General features: G+C 35.2%; 2 protein-coding genes across 5 annotated transcripts in view; one reads left to right on the top strand and one right to left on the bottom strand.

Moving 5' to 3' along the window:
• Nucleotides 1–294: 294 nt before the first annotated feature.
• Nucleotides 295–11761, bottom strand: thoc1 (THO complex 1). Of its 2 annotated transcripts, XM_041247747.1 has the most exons (22): nt 11656–11761; nt 10702–10775; nt 10547–10607; nt 10270–10339; nt 10010–10128; nt 9667–9715; nt 9224–9319; nt 8999–9081; nt 8451–8524; nt 8275–8322; nt 7802–7910; nt 7520–7654; nt 7116–7216; nt 6867–6933; nt 6097–6147; nt 5931–6001; nt 4473–4568; nt 4216–4281; nt 3855–3938; nt 2829–2976; nt 967–1042; nt 295–708 (listed from the first exon to the last, which is right to left on the bottom strand). In XM_041247747.1, the coding sequence occupies exons 1-22, from the start codon at nt 11755–11757 to the stop codon at nt 428–430; spliced, it is 2061 nt and encodes a 686-aa protein (XP_041103681.1). In that variant the 5' UTR covers nt 11758–11761; the 3' UTR covers nt 295–427. The 2 variants fall into 2 exon arrangements, with proteins under 2 accessions (XP_041103681.1, XP_041103682.1); XM_041247748.1 differs by lacking the exon at nt 8275–8322.
• A 1031-nt stretch (nt 11762–12792) lies between these two features.
• LOC121314456 (centrosomal protein of 290 kDa-like) overlaps nt 12793–18959 on the top strand; it is a 7601-nt gene continuing 1434 nt past the window's right edge. Inside the window, exons 1-7 of one of the 3 annotated variants that reach the window (XM_041247751.1) lie at nt 12806–12887; nt 13210–13273; nt 13819–13958; nt 14211–14288; nt 14506–14596; nt 16360–16549; nt 17800–17894. In XM_041247751.1, the coding sequence (XP_041103685.1) occupies nt 13241–13273; nt 13819–13958; nt 14211–14288; nt 14506–14596; nt 16360–16549; nt 17800–17894 (627 nt within the window). In that variant the 5' untranslated portion in view covers nt 12806–12887; nt 13210–13240. Of the gene's footprint in view, nt 13274–13818; nt 13959–14210; nt 14289–14505; nt 14597–16359; nt 16550–17799; nt 17895–18959 lie in introns of all 3 variants that reach the window. The other 2 variants (XM_041247752.1, XM_041247753.1) reach the window with 2 other exon arrangements.

Raw genomic sequence — 18959 nt, forward strand, 5'->3', positions numbered from 1 at the left:
AACTTTCTTTCATGGGGTGTACTGGTTATATAAATATTTACACTCTTAAATGATACTTGCAAACCAAACTGCATGAGAATTGAGTGGTTTCCCCCAGTTCACTCATGCTGTACTGAACAAAAGAAGCAATAAAACACACTTAAGTTAATAAGGCAGGCACCCTATACCATTTTAAATAAATGTACTTCAGGCCTGAGGAAACTCAGGATTTTACTACACTGTTTTAAATGGTAAAAGATGTGGTGACCTGCAAAAATACCATTTTATATTTGACAAATGACAGCTCCAGCCCTCTTGTTACAAAAAGTTTATTTTTTATCACAACAAAATAAGTCACCACTTGTACTTGTTACATTAATTGCTTTATAATCCAGAAACTATATAAACAAAAAAAAGACTGCTGCTTTACAAAATCCACCTTGACATTTCACAGCTCACTTAAGCTATCAGCAAGATCACCAAAACCAGCACTGTTCAGAGCGGAAACTAAATGTTCCACTATGGCATGGCTTCCCTCTCGATCCTGCCAGGCAACTAATAAAAGCTTGGCACGCATCTTCACATCCTCACTGTCTGACTCAATTTCATGAATGTCTGTTTCCTTCATCTCCAGATGATGTGCCAGAGACTTCCACTCCTCCCCTAGCTTGCTGGCAATTGCATCTAACTGCTGTCCAGTCACAGGCTTCTGCTGCTGCTCCTCTGGACCTAGTCAAGTTGAAAATAAATCAGTGTAATATTAAAACAGTGCATGCAAGGGTCTGAAATGTCTATCGGAGGATAGTAGTGTATGACATTAGTTTGGTGAAGACTTACGCAAAATCAAGGCAGTTATTAACCCGGAATAGTGTGACACAACAGAATGAATGTATAACAGTCAACATTTCTGAATGAGAACGCTAATGTATCTAAGCTTGATGCTTATCTGGACAAGGTGAATAGGACAACCACTGTGGATGAACTTACTTTCATTGCTCTCTTTAAGCAAAGGATCATCATTGTCATCATCCTCTTCTCCGGTTTTAATCTCCTCAGATGGAGGCTGCAAATAAAGTAGAACATAGCTTGTAAAAAAATAAAATAAATAAAAAACTTGGACCAAGAGATGTGCAAAACTTTGGGCCAGTCTATTAAAACCTACTAACATAGGTTGAGCTTGACAGTCAAACATAAAACTAACTGACTGTGGGTATGTCTAGGCTTCCTAAAATATGGAATATGCTTTCATGCATACAAAATTAAGTCCAATTGCTTTTAACTGGACATCCCCCAAACTTAACTTGCACCTCAAGCTAACATACTTTTTTTTTTTTCACCTATTGTATACAATCTCTTGCACTACAGGGAATCCAGTCCCATTTGTACTGGGTAGTATTTCCTGCATTTGGGGGTTATGATTAGGGGTTTATATATAAATCAGAGAATTTACATATTTTTCCCAGGTCAGTTATGGAATAAAATTAGGACATTCCAGACCTGTTTAAACAACTAGACGTATTTCTGCGCACTATAAATGCCAAAAAATAGTGGTACTTGCTTCCTTACTAAAACTGAGTGCTGTATTTGTTAAAGGCAAGCATGCAACATCACCCAGCAGTTTCTGCCGACATTCTCTGGTGTGAAGACTTGCCCATACATTGAGACTGCATCCACCGAATTGGTTAGAAGTGTAAGGCCAAGTTATACAGATGTTGAAATCAATTAAAAACAGTCCCAAAACTCAGTTATCCTCAAGGGCATCAGGCACTCTTTACTAAAGGCCATATATGTAGCACATTCGTTGTCATGTTTGTCCCATCTATTTTATTAGTACCGAGTCAAAAGAAAGAAAACGTGTCTATTTCGGGTCTAAAATTTTAACTGTTTAAAAAGTAAGCATCTTGTTTGAAGAGAATTGGCTATACTAGATCAAACTGTAGTACTGATTTAACTTGGCTACAACCGACAGGAATACTTTTTGTCTGCAAGTTTGTTTTAAAAGCTGTTATTTGTTTTATGTTCTGTTTAGCTGTCTCTGTAGTAGCCTTTTGTTTAATGTGTGATTCTGAAGCTAAATAGCGATCGATCGGATTTTCTCGAGTCAAATCTGCATGTAAAGTTGCTTTGGGAAATTTCTTGACACGATCCCCAGCCCAAACATTGTTGCAATGTGAACAGTAAATAAGAAAGTTAACTGCTTTGGAGTATTTTTTTTAATGTTATGTTACGATGATTTTTTTTTTTTTTTTTTTTTTTGCCTAAGTGCAATGCACACAGAACGGCAAAAGAATAATAATAAAAAAAAGCTTATCTACAGAATTAAGATATGTAATTTGTAATCACTTGTGATCTGCAGTAGTTCATTTAAACTGGGTTTCTTTCTTTTTTTCTCTCCATACTAGTCCAGTATGCACTGGGGTCCCTTAGAGGTGAATTTCACGTGACCCCTCAATTTTCCAATTTCCACGAAATAGAGTATTAGGTAGACCATAGTTATGATGTGACTGTGTGTACCACTATACCTTAGCAGCATGGGGTAAAAAAAGATATACTTCATTAAATTTTGTTTTGTGGAGGACACACCCTAGACCAGGACTCCTACAGGGAGCAGAGCCCAGTCTATCCATCACTAGTTTTGATGGAAAAAGAGGTTGAAAGTTAAATACAAATAAGCACTAATAAGAGTTCAAATCATATAAAAAAAACACACTTTATGAATGTATGATGCTCAACTAAAGTTAGCGTATATTGTCACTAAGAGTTCCACAGTGTCACATAGACCAAGTTCAATTTAACACGCTAGTCTAGGGGAGCAGTCTCATTAAGCCCCTGGTTAAGAGATTACTTACTGGCAATTCCTTGGCTAGTTTGATGACCATGTTCTCCAGGTACTCAGGTAAGCTCTTAAACTGCTGGTTAGTTGGTTGGAAAAAGTGAGGGCTCCTACGTGCCAACAGCCGTAGTGCTCTCCAACCATAGTTTGAGTTGTTCACTGCCCTAGGAGAAAAAATATAAAGAGTACAACAATGTATTCTTCATTCAGAGGACACTCATTGCACTTAATGAGCGTAAGAATTCCGATATTTTTCGGAAAACTAATACCGATATCAAAAGTCATGTAAACACAGTTTTTGGAAAATGTATTGGAATATTCTAAGTGTCAGTTTTCGGAAAACCGCACCTAGAAATTTCCGATTAAATTCCGAAAGCTAACATATCACGTAAACACACTTTTCAGAAAACTTATAGTATACTGCGCATGTGCACATTTTGACCCTTTTCTCCTGCACCTGGTTTTAGAAAACAGAAAATAATAATAATCTGTAGTCTGTCTGCATGCATTTATTTGTCTAGTTAGGGATAAATAATACATTTGTTAAAGTCTGTATATTTTGTTAATAGCCCATACTGAAGCAGCAAATGTTTTCCAGTTTTAAAATGACGTGATCATTTAAAATAATGTCTGCAAAAGAAACTGGTAATATAGAACAGGATGAGCTGTAGGAAAGGCAGATCGCAAATTGTGGGGAATATGAAGAGGTATAGGATAGTAATCTTTGAATTTAAGACCTGACACTTGGATAAAGCACTTGAGTTATTGGATTGGTCTCCATTCTATCGCAGAAATGGCCGGTCTGTTCAAATTGTACTTAGGCTACAACAGTACTTTGCATGTGAAAATATCCTGCGTTTTCCGAAAACTTCAATCCATGTATACAGTTGAATTCTAGATTTTCTATTGTTAATCATGTAAACACAAAAAAGTGACATTTTAAGAAAATCAGTTCACTGATTCAGTTTTTGGAAAACACTTTGTCATGTAAACGTGTTGATTGAATGGGATTGCAGAGATAGAGGTTTTAAAAAGTGCATACTTGTACTCATCTTCCACCATGTTCACTGGATCAGCTTGTTCAATAGCGTCTTCAAAAAACTCCTCCAATGACGGCATAAACTCTCTGACAAAATGTAAAAGATTAGTACTTATCAGAAAAGCACTAGATGAACTACCATTATGACTGATGTTAGTAAATATATCCTACTCCAGACATCTAGTTTGTAAATATACTTCCTCAGACCAAACTAATTAATTGGTCATCATTATCTAGATTCCTAAAACAAAAACTGAAAGTACATACCAAGTTTCATCATGCATCCACTGTATACTCCAAATAATGTTAGTAATACCAGTAACATTTACAGGAAAGCACCTCCAAAAACCTATTTAACATGTACCTGCTCTCAGACTTGCAAGCTTCCATGTTGTCCAAGTTAAGATTCCAGAGCCGGGTCAGTTCATCACTGTCGACAAAACCAAAATCACAAGCAGATGAATCAATAAAAAAAAATACAACAAACAAAAACCACTACAGTACTTGAGGACTATGTAAACCAAGGTAAGATTATATAAGTTCTTTAAAATTACATTTACAAATGTTCATTACCCTTTGAAGCTCATCATAATGTATTCTTTGTGATCTCAGTATACTTACTTTCCCATAAAAATTTTCCTGTCCGGACCCTTCCCTAGGAAGTCTTCAGGAGCTGGACGTTTTCTCGCAGGTCGAATTGGTTTTGTTTCTGCTGGCCTGAATGGAAAGTATACTTATTTTTATTCAGAAACTATATTAAAAAAAAAAAAAAAAAAACACCAGCAAGGGCGTGCTGTTGAATAGATCATTCACTACTGTCACAAATTATGAAAACAAATGATTTACTGGATGGGATTGAGATTGTAATGCCCATTTTTCCTCACTCAGACCTACTTACTAAATGCCTTGGTATCACTGCATAGATTGCGTCTTAAAGAAATATGCAAATTGTGTTACAGCACACAAGTACAATGAATAGTACCCCAAAATTATTTTTCTTGACATGAGGTAAAACCGAAGTGAATGATAAATATTTGTTCATACAGTGTTATTACATGTAATTTGACAGTTTAAAAATATTTGCTTACATGTAAATGGAATCATTTAAAACAATGATCTTAATTGAGGTTTTTAATTGCTGTTTGTGGGGTTTCATGGGTTGGGCAGGCTCAAACTTGGCTCTAATTTGAACGTTAAATCACTAAGCCAGACAGTTTTTCAGACCAACAAGTTCTTCAAAATTAACTTTCTGATGTGATTTAAAAGAAATACAGGGAATATAAAAAAATACGAATGAATGTACTGTTGTACTGCCGTGAAAGGAAAGCACAAATGTATCTTTTTCCATCTCAATGCTGAGATACTGTGAAATATCAGTTATACCTTCCAGTAAGTACACTGTCATTTTTCAAGATTTGTTTTTCTTGCGCTATTTTTTGATACCGCAGTCAGGTAGACAAGACAGTTATTTAATTCAAAAAGTGTAAAATTACTGATTTAGCCTGAATTTATTTATTTTTTTACCCAATTTAGTCAGTCAACTTAAAAACTATGTGTGTATAATTTGATTAGTTTCTAGCACTATTTGATACATTATTTTTACTCCAAAAGAATGAAGCTGCTTTTTGTTTATGCACAATGGGTCTTTATATTAAAGCGCAGGTATGTGTTAACAAATATTCTTTTACTAGATTTTGTAAATGTTGAGTTTATATTTGGGTTTGTGGAATTAAGGCATTTACTGTTGATGGTAATTTTTTTAAAAATATATTTTTTAAAAATGCTTAGTACTACAAAACAGTTTATATAAACCAGTTTTCTTTGTTCCTATGTTCCAGTTTTCTTGTTTATGTACATGGTGTGCATTTGCACCCCTTTCTGCCTGCCCTGTGCATGCATTTCTCCCACTGACGATGGGTTTACTCAAGTTGTCTAAAGAAGTACAAATGAGAAGACACTGACCAGAAAGGAAGCCCCTTACAGTTGACCGATTCCCTAACAGCCTACAAACTACACTAAAATAGATACTTGTAGAACACAGATCTAGGGTACTTATTTATAGCATAGTCACTTATATACCTTTCTTTTACAAAACTTGGACATCCTTCATTTTTCCATGTGTTCCAGTTCTCTTCAGTGTTTAAAATGTGCTGTCAAAAAAAAGCATAATGATAATGTAGAAAATCTAAATAACAGCACTAACACTCCTTACATTTCAGGTATAAAACAACTTAAAACATCATACCTCTACCACAGATGCAAATTTGTCCCCATCAGGAGGGATCTCCTTAAGCAGCTTAAAAACAAAATACAGGGAATTCATTGTTTGACATATTTTACTCTGTAGCAGAACTATTAAACTTAAACTGTGCTATTGTTTAACCCTTAGCTGTCCATTTATTCGGCGTTTGTGAGGCGCATCAGGTCAAATTTATTCTCACACGTGCTGTTTACTTTACACGCACTGTTTAAAAGGACACTCAGTACTGCATCTCCAGCCAAGCCCCACCCCTTGTTCGCTATATTTTTCACATACCTCTTCATAGTCGTGCATCCTGATAAATCCTCTCCCAATCACTCGTTTTATCACCAAACTCCTCACTAATGCGATTCAAGTCATTATCTTATTACTTTAACATCTCAGTTCTGCAAATATCTGTGATATTCTTTGAGCGCTGGATGCGGAAGCAGCTATCTTCGTTTGTGTCTGTGTTGCAGGGAATTGTTGTATTGCTCAGCTACACCCCTTTTTTTCGGCTTCTCTCGGCTCCTATCTGTCTCACTCAGCCATTGAAAGGTTTTCTCTGTTTTTTCCCCAGAGAATAAACAACTAGAGACCTGTGCTTGATGTCTTTTTGACCCTGTCCGACATCAGATTGGAAAAGGAAAATTGTAATGTCGGATCTGGTCCAACATAGGACCGCAAAGGGCTAAAACCACATTCAGCACAATAACCTCAGTACACTATTGCGCAGCAAAACCAGATTGGTGAGGATAAAATTGAAAATTACAAACCTGGTATATCAGTTTGGTGGTATCTTCCATCCACAAAGACTGTTCATCAGTCAGTACGCAACTTGAGCTGAAAAACGGATAAACTCATTAAGTCAGCTATAGAGTAAAGAACTTCCCTGTGTACAAGCCTGCAAGATGATGTTAACTGTTATTTATAAAACAAGGATCACGTGCATCTTACCATATCCATAATCTGTTCCGCTCACCTGCTGTAAATAAACAATCAAAACACATGTGCCTCAGGCTTACCTTTTGAACTTGACCTGTCCTTTCATATACTGAAACAATATCAGGTACTGTAAAAGTATGTGGCGTCTGAAGTTGCTGTCGCTCAGCTGTAGATCCATCAGCTGTAAGGAATAGTCAAAATATTTTAGAGAAAAAGAAGGGAAGAGATTTGGTATATAAAGATCTTTTATATATTCTTAATTCCTGCATATACAGTACCATTCAATGATCTTTAAAAAAGAATGATTTAACAGGGTACCTCTAAAAATCGGAATAAAGCTAGAGGTAAAGCGGTTTTCAGATTTTTTTGCATAGGAAATGTACTGTATCCAGTGGATAGGTAACATCACAAAGCTTATAAAAAAGTGGTTTAGGACGTGACGATAACTACCTCCAGCAAATCTGAGATCTCTAGAACAACTCACCTTTTCACTAGTGAGGAATTTAGCAAAGTACACATTTTCCCCTCCTGCAGTTTTCAGTTCCTCCAGCTTTTTTTTGGAAACCTGCATGTCGTCCAGCTTATAGCTTTTAAACACAGACAGCGTTTCATCAGAGTACTGTTTTAAAAAAAAAAAAAAAAAGTTAAATAGCACGTTATTCTCGAAATAAACTGCAACATTTTGCCAATCAACAGTTTTTACATCTTTCTGTAGTAGCTCCTAAAAGAAAAGTCCTAAAACAGAATGACCAAAGATCAAAGTGACCTTAAGAAACGTCAGCCAGGAATATTTCTCATAGCACTGCAGTGGATTCCTGAAGTAATCTTGCAGAGTCCAAAACTTCCTATACAGGTTGTAATCTATGGGAATAGAGCTGAAGAACAGAAAAGTTGTTATTACTTATTAAGACTGTCAAACAGTTACAAAACAAGCATGTCATATAATCACCTGCTCAACCTGTATAACAGGTAATGTCACGCTAGCCATATATTTAGTTGTTTTACTTTTCACAGGTTATTACCTATAGTGCAAAATGCTGTCTTGGTTGAGACAGCAGCCACTTACTTTGGTATTTGTTAAGCTGAATACTACAAGATAATCACATTTTAATCTTCAGTCCCATTTCAAATACAAAGTGGGCCAGAAAAAAAAAAATTAAACAGCAAGAAACATGTACATGGCATAAAAACAATTCTAAAATTCACTCCTTCCTTAGACCTAAAAAAAAAAAAAGTTACCTTTTTTCTGGCCCACTCTGTATTTTGAGTGCTGCTTGCTTCTTTATGCTAAAATAAACCAAAAAAAAAAAGCAAATATTGTTGGGCTATATAATCAAATATTATGTCAAGTCTCATTGTAAAACTGAACAGATAAATGACCTATTGAATGAACAAGTAAACACATGGTTCCTTACAAGGTAGTGGGGGCTTCTTCATCTCCCATCTCTCCTTCTTCCACCTCCATGCCATCGTCCCTTTCCTCTGGGTGCTGTAGACAGGACAAAAAATTTGAGGCTGTGTGGTCCAGTGGTTAAAGATAAGGGCTTGTAACCAGGAGTTACCCGGTTCAAATCCTAGCTGAGCCACTGACTCATTGCGTGACCCCGAGCAAGTCAATTAACCTCCTTGTGCTCCGTCTTTTGGGTGAGGCATTCTTGTAAGTTACTTTGCAGCTGATGCATAGTTCACACACCCTAGTCTTGTATCTTGTAAAGCGCTTTGTGATGGAGGTCCACTATAAAAGGCGCTATATAAAAATAAAGATTTTTTTTTATTATTATTATTTGCTAAACCTTTATGAGAAAGATCCCACCACCCTTCCTGGAAACTTACTAGCTTTTATATCAAAGTATGTCAGCTCTTTAAAATTCAGACACTCGCACACAAACCACGCACATAACAGCATGTTACTTTAGATCTTGGTCACAAGTTAACTATTTTTGATTATACATTCAGTACTCACCTTCTGTCCCAGTGTACTCTCCTGCTCATTCTTATTGAACACAGTGATGTTTTCTAGGTTAAACTGGCTCTGCAGGTTCAGGCCTACAATTAAAGGAAACGGGCCTTGAAGAAAAATAGTTTGGCTGGAGAGAAACTTGAAGACCTACCACATCACCCACTTATGAGAGATCTTCTGCTAACTTTTTTCCTCTTCTAGATTGTGGTTGTTTTGGTTTTTACTTACCTGACTTCTCTGAAAGTGGGAACAGTCTTGCCAAAAATAACTGGATTCTTCCACAGAAAACTGTATTCTGGGACTTAGACAGTCTTCTTAGAAGATCTGCAAGGTAAAATACATGTTATTGATAAAATAATATTTGAAATATGAAGCCAGGCATTAAGAAAACAAGCATCAGGTGAACACAGCCATAATTGATCCATATTCAACAGAAATTCCAATTTCCAGTAGAGTCCTGCTGCTTTCAGTGACCAACAAGAAATGCAGGGATTCATAACAATAACAGATGAAGGAATTTTACAACCTGTAAAAATAACCATCATAAAACCTTCAAATCATAAATACAATGGCAGTTTTTAAAAAGCAAATCCCTGAAAAATGAAGTCTACTTTAAATAAGCTACCCCCAAAACACAGAATATTCACGGTTTCAAAAAAGAGAACTCTTACCATTACACATTCGTAGCAGGTAGTTTTTCCCAGCAGAATAGAAAGAGTTCTACAATAAAAAAAAATACAATAAAATGGCACAATTAATATTTTAAAAATATTAATTTTTCAAAGCCATGGTAGTGCATTAGTGGGAAGACATCCACCTCTCGGGTACTAGCAAGCAGCATTTGTAAAATATACAAAACATTTACAATATGAAAATACAAAGAATCCATCAGATGGCCATCACGGACCAGTTATAGATGTGTACTTGAGGGACCAAGACCACATGGATCAATATTTCTTAACTAAATGTATTTGTATACACACACACACAAATGTTCAGTTGAAAAGCACTTACAGATTTCCAGGTTGAAACATTTTCCTCAACAAAGCTAAATATTTTATCGCACTGATCCAGGGGAAGGCAGTCCAGCACGTCTCCAAGAAGTAGAAAAGGTGTTGTTGCTGAGCAAATGCCTGGCAAAACAAGCAGAGAGTCACAGAAATGTTACCTTTACAACCATACCTACACTGTTAGCTGTCACTGTGATTCAGTGTGGCAAGTTTTGGAATTTCAGGTTCACAAGGTGTACTTAAATTTACAAACTCATAACTCACCTTCAGTCACTCCATCAATGCTAAGATAAATAAGACCCAGAAAATCTTCACAACTAGCTTTTCGTTGAATCTGTAAAAAAATGCATTTATTTACATTTCCACATTAAAGGGAATGCAGATTTTGAAATGCAAACATGTAATATATCACTACTATCACTGACTACAAACATCAAAAGCAGGTGGGATTTCTTTATAATAGGAGACAGGCAGCCCATGTATCTGAAGATTGCATTTAATTTAATGTCTTTACAATGTTTTCTGTAAAACAGCAACTTACGATTTCCTCCTCAAGAACGCTTCTGAAAGCTTGATCAAGTGTTGTTTTCTTTTCTGTCTCACTGTGAAAAAAAAAAATTAACTCAAATTAGTAACCTGTACGAGCGCCATCAAAAAGGGCGAAACCGCTAATGGAGTATATACATAGCAACTTACGTTCCAGGGGTCTGATTAAATGCATGTATTAAGGTCTTGCTAGTTTTGCTGTCCAGTGCAATTCTGGTTGCGCTCTAGAAAAACAGATACATCCAAATACATCATTAACAGTTGAAAATGTGCCTATGCAGTTTTAACCACTGCCGTACAAATTAAACAGTTCCTCCTTTTTTTACACTACAAGTAGGTTTTGTCACCTTAGCCTAGGTGTTGGTGCAGTGTCATGATATATTAATATCAGTGATTTAAATAATACGGAACTGTACTAATATATATATATATATATAATCTATATATATATATATATCATACTACTATATATATATATATATATATATATATATATATATATATATATATATATATAAGAACATAAGAAAGTTTACAAACGAGAGGAGGCCATTCGGCCCATCTTGCTCGTTTGGTTGTTAGTAGCTTATTGATCCCAAAATCTCATCAAGCAGCTTCTTGAAGGATCCCAGGGTGTCAGCTTCAACAACATTACTGGGGAGTTGATATATGTATGTATGTGTGTATGTATATATATATATATATATATATATATATATATATATATATATATATATATACATACACACACACACACACACACACACACACAACACCTGAGGAGACACATCGCTCATCAATACTAATTTATTATAAGTGGCACCACTATTAATGCAATTGTGTAATTTGTATATCGAACAAAATATTCTAGTTCGTTGCATAATTGTTACTATAAGCGGAACATATCCAGATTATTATAAACAACTCCAGTTGGAAAAACATGCATTATTCATCGAGAAACAATCTTTCGTTCACCAACAATTGCTGCGTGGATTTGTGCATATGCCTATTCCAAACTAAAAACACGTTGCTAACAAATGCATTTTGTTAGTTTATTTTAACAGCATGGTTTATTTCTGATAAACAATTCCTGCGAATCCTCACCGTAAATCTATCTTTGGCATCACTGAAATTAAACAGAGACGGCGACATCTTTCTTGTGAAATGAACAGGCCGAGAACAACGATCAAGCAGAGGGTTGTACATCTGATGCTAACTATTCTGTCCGCACAAAACGGCACAGCATCACTTGCAGGAACGGGGTGGTACTACATAACTAACTTTCTTGTATACAGTACACACACACATTTGGAGCGGATAGTGCACCATGTGATAAAGGGAAAGTGAAGGCAAAAAATAATACGTATTAACACAAATATTCTACTTGTGGAAATTACATTCTTCCTAAGTTTATGTACCGAACTAGTTTATCTAACCTCCCATTCAACAAACATTAAAAACGGATTTTTGATCAAGAAGCAGAAATACTACCGTAAAACGTCAACTAAATGCCTTCCGTGTATATTTACAATATTTGCCAGCACACCCGGCGCTTATTGGAGACCGGCGATTATATTAGATCACTCGCTTCACATGCTTCTTGCGGTCATTGAGAAGCCGCTAAAACACAACCTTGTAGCAACATCGTAACTCAATTGAAAAATTCCAGCAACTTTGTTAAAAAGGATGTGTGTCAGTGGGAACTAAGTAAAAGTTTTGTTTTATAACAAAATTACTTTCTATTGTACACCCTAAAGTATAAAGCGAAAGTATTATTACAGTTTTGTTTATATGCACTAGTTAACAAGGACAATAATAATAATAATAATAATAATAATAATAATAATAATAATAATAATAATAATAATAATTGCTTCAGCGTTAAACAAAATACATTTTAAACAACTGCAAGTTCGTCTACACTGGCCTAAACCCTAAGTTGCACTAACCGCGTCCCTAACAGCATCTACGTGTAAATCGACTAATTACTTCTTAAGTAGTCTTGATACTAACATTGTTGGTACACTATATATATATATAAATATATATAGTATATATATATCGATATATTATAATATATATATATATATATAATCACCTGGTTTCCTTGCTTGGCTGACCAAATATCGAATGTACTGAGAATAAATCGATTTCCAAATTGAAAAATACAGTACAGTAAATATCTACAACAACGCTTCTGTATCTAGAAAATAGTCTCACCATCACCGCAAGGTGGCTCCCTCGCATACTTTGACCCAGAAACGCGTCTCTTTGGAAACTGACATTTGTCGTGCCTTGTGAGAAGAGCTTGTCGCTGTGGTTTCTACGTCAACTAGGTGCCTAACGTCAAAACAGCAAAATGTTACTTATTTAAAGATTTGTTAGCTTTTTATTTTATTTATTTTTTTGCTTATTTAGTTTTAGTGTAAACGACGGTTGGTTCTCAGTAAATATGATAGAAAGTTGTATGAATTCAGGTTTGCCAGTGTCCTTTTTTTCGGACCTTCCTTGTCTGCTTTGTTTATGGGCGGTACTTTTGAAATTGGCATTGCAAACATAAATATAACTTGTAATTATAAATATAGTGGTATCGTATTGAAAATAGGTAAATCGTGTTGGGTTAAGGGTTATGGTAGTGTTTTTGTTTGTTTTGCACAGTTTTCGTTGCTAGATGGTTTGATGTTTTGGAATGGCAGTTCCTTCTATACATAAATGTTTGCAGGTGAGTATCTGAAATTGCACGCTTAGTGCCAGCGACCAAATATTGCCCACTCATATAAATTTGTATTTTCTGTCAATTATTCTAATTTGTAATATGAAAGTTTATACATACATAATACAGAATTATGTTTACTCATGGCCATAACAGAAACAGGCGCATCAAAAGTACGTTTTTCCAATTAATGTGGCACCTTACACTGTATTTGACCTTCATCGTAGTATGCAAGTGGTTATTTATTTATAACAAGCCTTAAGTCAGTACTATCTATCTATCTAATGAAAGAAAAGTTTTTTAAAAAATGTACACAAAAGATTAAAATTTTCAGGACGTTTCTGGCAAAAGCCATTCTTAAGCTCTTTAAAAGTAAAGGTAAACTTTTTACTTTTTTTTTTTTTAAACAGCTGAAGAAGCCGAAAAAGGGCTTTTTACAGGGCTTTTTTATATATAAAAAATTAGAAATTTGTAAAAACACATGTAAAATATATATATATATATTAGAGATATATATATATATATTGTTGCTTCATTTTGGTTATTTCCTGCAGCTCTGTGATGAAAATGAGCACTTGCAAAGGAAACTAAAAAGGCTTCGACAAAAAAATGAGATTCTTGGGACTCGCCTATCAGAAATCACAGCGAAACTGCAACTGCAACAACTGATTCGAGAATATGTCACTACCAGAGAGTAAGCTATTATTTGGTGACGATCCTAAGAATATCTAAAATGCTAAAACCCTCCATGTGGATATGGATTACTGCAGTTTATAGTAGGGCAAGTTTTTTCATGCAGGTAATGCTTCTGTTACAGATGAACAGTTCTTGCATCATATGTTTAAATAATACACTGAATGTTAGTCATCAGTTATACTTTCTGGTTGAAACAAAATAACATTGGATTTATTATTATTTTTTTTTTTAATAAGTGTTCTTTGTACAGAGTTCAGGTGCAAACTGAAGCCCGTCCTTGGCACAGAGGAGGATTAAAAGAAGAAAAAACAAAGCAAGACTCTAACCAGTAACTGTTATGTTTGTACTCCACTAATCAATAATCAATTGTGTTAACTCAGTTTTTTGTATTACTGTAAAGAAAGATGGAAATAAGTTTGTTTACCAATTTTGATTTTCCTGAATAAATGAGCTGTAAAAAAAAAAAAAAAAAAAAAAAAAAAAAAAAAAAGGTTCTACTGTAAGTCAATACTGTGAGCATAAAAATTAATGGTTTTGTTTTTCAGACTTTTACACATGTATAATGCATTGCAGAAGCGATATGAAAAAGAAATCAAAACCAACAAGGAACAGAGCGATGCAATTGTCAACCTTCATGTAAGTTTTAACAATTTATCTTTATTAGGACCTGTCTACCTGGTTTGGAATTGGCAACAATAATGTTTAATTTTATATATTGAATTAATAAATAATATTGTCAAAACTGCTGTAGAAAATAAATGGCACACAAATTACTTTTTAGGTTTCTAATGTGGAAAGTCAGCACACCGCATTTGGTATACAACTGTATTCTCTTATTTTCTAAGTCAAGTGCCATCACAGGTGCCACCCATAAATTAACCCTTTCAGTGTAACATTGCTATAACCTCTGGCCATATCAGTGATACCGACCAATTGCACTGACGTATTTATAGTTGGTACACATTTTCATTGTTTGATTCTGTCAATAAAGTTCCATACAGGTGGTATCTGGTGAATATTAACTGTTTCAATACCACATTCTTTTAAACCTGACCATAATGAGACAGATCTTTTTTACATTTCCATATTACTTCATGTTTACAAACCATTCAATCTGATATGAAATACTCTGTAGATTATACCAGAGCTAAAGAATAACTGCATGCACAATGTGTGCTGAAGGATTTGGTTGGGACCCGAAGATTCTTCTAGTTATTTTTTTGTGAGCCGGGAGGAATATTCTTCTGTCTGCATCAGATTCAGATGCTGCCAAAAACCCACTTGTTAGCAATTATTTGCACAGCTAATCAAATCTCTTACCAGAGTCGAAGCGAAATATAAATATTAAGCCGAGCCCGTAATGTTTGTCTTTTTGTTAATTATAAATATATAATTATTTGGTTTTCGGAAGGTTTGATGTCTGTCTCCTGAAGATTTTGGATATTCTGCTACTCTGGAGTATGCTACCAGGGGATATATATAATATCTATATATATATATATAATCCCTTACCTGGTATATAGCATACTCCAGAGTAGCAGAATATCCAAAATCTTCAGGAGACAGACATCAATATATATATTGATGCTATGTATTGGTGATATGTATAATTGTTTGTTTACAAAAGTATTCAGACCCCTGACCAATTCTCTCATATTACTGAATTACAAATGGTACATTGAAATTTCGTTCTATTCAATATTCAACCCCCACACATTAATATTAGTAAAGAATGGGCCAAAATCACTCCGACACTGAGTGTAAAGCTGGTACATACTTACCCCAAAAGACTTAACGCTGTTATTACAGCGAAAGGTGGCTCTACCAAATATTAATGTGTGGGAGTTGAATACTTATGCAAGCAAGATATTTCAGTTTTTTATTTTTCTTAAAAATATTTCCCAACATAAAACCAATGTCACCTTACAATAATTGATTCCGAGTTTAAGTATTTAAAAAAAAAAAAATATCGAACAGAACGAAATTTCAATGTACCATTTGTAATTCAGTAATATGAAAGAATTGGTCAGGGGTCTGAATACTTTTGCAAGGCATTAATTTTATATATATATGTATACACAAACACACACACTACAGTACTCCACTTTTACTAGGTATCAAGATTTTCATTGTGTAATTTCTTTGTTGAAAGTCTTGATCCCTAGCAAAACCGCTATTCATTAACTTTTTATTTTTGGTTTACAAACCATTCTTTCAGAGATGCCGTGCCCCTTGTAGTGTTCACAGAAAAAAAAAAAAAAAAAAAACTATTCAGTTCTCAGTGCCTGTTTCATTTTGTGTTGTTGTGATCTCCAGAGTCACGCAGTACCCCAATGTTGGTGAGATTTAACAACTGGAAACACTTGAATTGATTATGTTAATGCATTGATCTACTGTAGGGAAAAGTAGAGAGACTTGAGAGTCAGCTGCAAGCGGCTCACAAAACTATTCAGCAGCTGGAACAGATACCAGTAAAGAGGAGATCCACCAGTGCAGGGAGGAGAAGGACACCCACCCCAGAGAAATCCTCAGCTCATAGACACAAATCCAGAAGTAAGAAATGCACTTCTGTGAACTGCCACTGTCCAGGTAAGGCATTGTCCCATTTGTGACCTTCTTCATTCTCAGATCATGTCATCTATATAAAAATAAAATACAGTATGTATAACAGCAGAGCTAATGGATCAGCAGCCATGTTGTGCTTTACAAAGAAAATGTTATTCAAGGTTTTTATTGACCATTCTGTAACATACAGTATTTTGTGTGCTACTGGGAATAATTTACTATACAGAAAGATGATGTGTGTATGTATGTATGTATATATATATATATATATATATATATATATATATATATGTGACGAATTCTGTGCTTCTCGCATACACTGCCACCATCTATAATGGCTTCTTGCTTCTCTGGAGGTTCGTTGCCCCTTTTAAGCAGGACCCAGGACACAGAAATTGCTTTTTCAAGCGCTTACTCACTATTTTTTTAATAAACAGAAACAGAAATAAACAAACACAAAACAAACACCTAACTCCTATTCGGAGCACTAACTAAACACAGTACCAGCTCTTCCTAACACAGGACAGCTAAGCTGTTTCCCCGTCCTAAAACAAAACACACTTTAACACGAAGGTTTCACACTACCTTTTTCTTCGCAATTGCACACTCTTACAACCGGGCTCTTTACTCTGCAGCAGCCTTGAACAGACTGGCTGCTTCCTTTAAATACCCTGCACCTGGCTCTAATTTACAATGACAGCCAGGTGCAGGTGATAATTAACAATTAAACAATTATGATACTCGATCACTCCTGACATCAGTATATCCCCAGGGTCTTAAAGCCTTCAAATATCCTTTCTAACATAATACATTATTTAACACTTTGTTTACTACCCAGTTGGTTTATGTTGTCTTTAAATTTTATTGTTTTAGTTTTCTTTGAAACCATCACCACAACTTTTACCCAGATGGAGTGTGCATTCTTTACAGCCACGGCCTCACGGCTGACCAATTTTGCTCTGGAATGTACACTCCATCACAATATATATATATATATATATATATATATATATATATATATTATATATATATATATATATATATATATATGTACATATATAGTATATATATGTTACACACATACATAAAGTAAGTTCTCATTCATGTGAATTTCAAGGGACCAACAAAAAAAAAAAGTGTATTATGAGTTATTCTTATTAACCCTCTCTGACCTCTCTGAACTCTTGTGGAGTGGGAATCAACTTGTAAAGTACAGCATCCGATACGATAAACTGTGCTATGTATAATTGTTTTTTTATGTTTTTACTTTAAAGATCTCTTGTTGGAAATTGAAAAATTGCACAAGGAAAAAGAGAAATTGTCAAAAGAAAAAAAGTTGCTGAAAGATGAATTAGCAGGGCTGGATAAGGTACTTTCACATTTTATGTGCTTATTGGGATACTGGATCTATTTTACACACATTTATAGGGTTGAAATGGGTTAAAGAGGCATTCTTGCTTGTGAATATTTTTCAACTTTTTTCACTATGCACAGTTCCAGACTTTTTCAGGCGGCGTGTGGTTTGCCCGACATCTCTCCTGATTGGGATGGGTTGTAAGTTTCCTTTAAAACTGTGACATACTTTTTTGCCACTTATCACCACACCCTTAAACTACAACATTCTAAGCGAACACCTGCTAGGCCATCACCACAGTATTCTTAAGAAAGCAAACTAAGGCACAGTTCCTCATTTATAGTTACCACATGTTAACTTGTGGTACTTCTGCTGTTTTTCTTATGAAATATTTCATCTTGCTGTTTGCAGCAAACAGGGCCCTTTATGTTGTAAGGGCAAGGTAGCACCTCTTAATCACAATTTATCTTTAGCCTTTTTTACACAGAAGCGCACAGGCTCATCCTGCTTTGAAGCTGCAGACACAGAGAAACAGAGAGCATATTATGTTTATTTTTCCTGCATCCAGTAGGATGCCAGCTACTTCAGAATCAAGTGGGATTCCTCCTGGATCCAGTTCCTGCCATCACAAGTATTTTTAGTTCTCCTGGGCTTCACCCTGCACTGGAGTAAAATACTTCCCTGTCCTGCACTACAATCCCCACAGTTTATTGTCAGGTTCATACACCAATCAGTCTGATTATGGCATACAGTGCAGGTCATACCAGACACTTTCAGTGCCCCTTTATTATCCAATTTATCTGTAGGTAGGGTTAGTTCTAGACAGGACACTGAAGGGAGCATACGTTCCTTGTTTATAAATCTGATAAAAATCCCCAGGTTTGGGCTTTCTTAATTACCTCTGTGACAAATGGCTAATTCTAACAGCAATAGCAGTAAAATGTTCAACTCAGCAAGATACGTTAGTACACTACAGTAGTTGAAATAGCTGACTAGCAAACAGAGGTTCTACCTGATCCAATACGATGAAAGTGATGCTATTACATTTGCAGTTACTGCAAATGTTTCATAATGCAAGCT

The sequence above is a fragment of the Polyodon spathula genome, chromosome 4, assembly GCF_017654505.1.
Source record: "Polyodon spathula isolate WHYD16114869_AA chromosome 4, ASM1765450v1, whole genome shotgun sequence".
Taxonomy (NCBI): Eukaryota; Metazoa; Chordata; class Actinopteri; order Acipenseriformes; family Polyodontidae; genus Polyodon; species Polyodon spathula.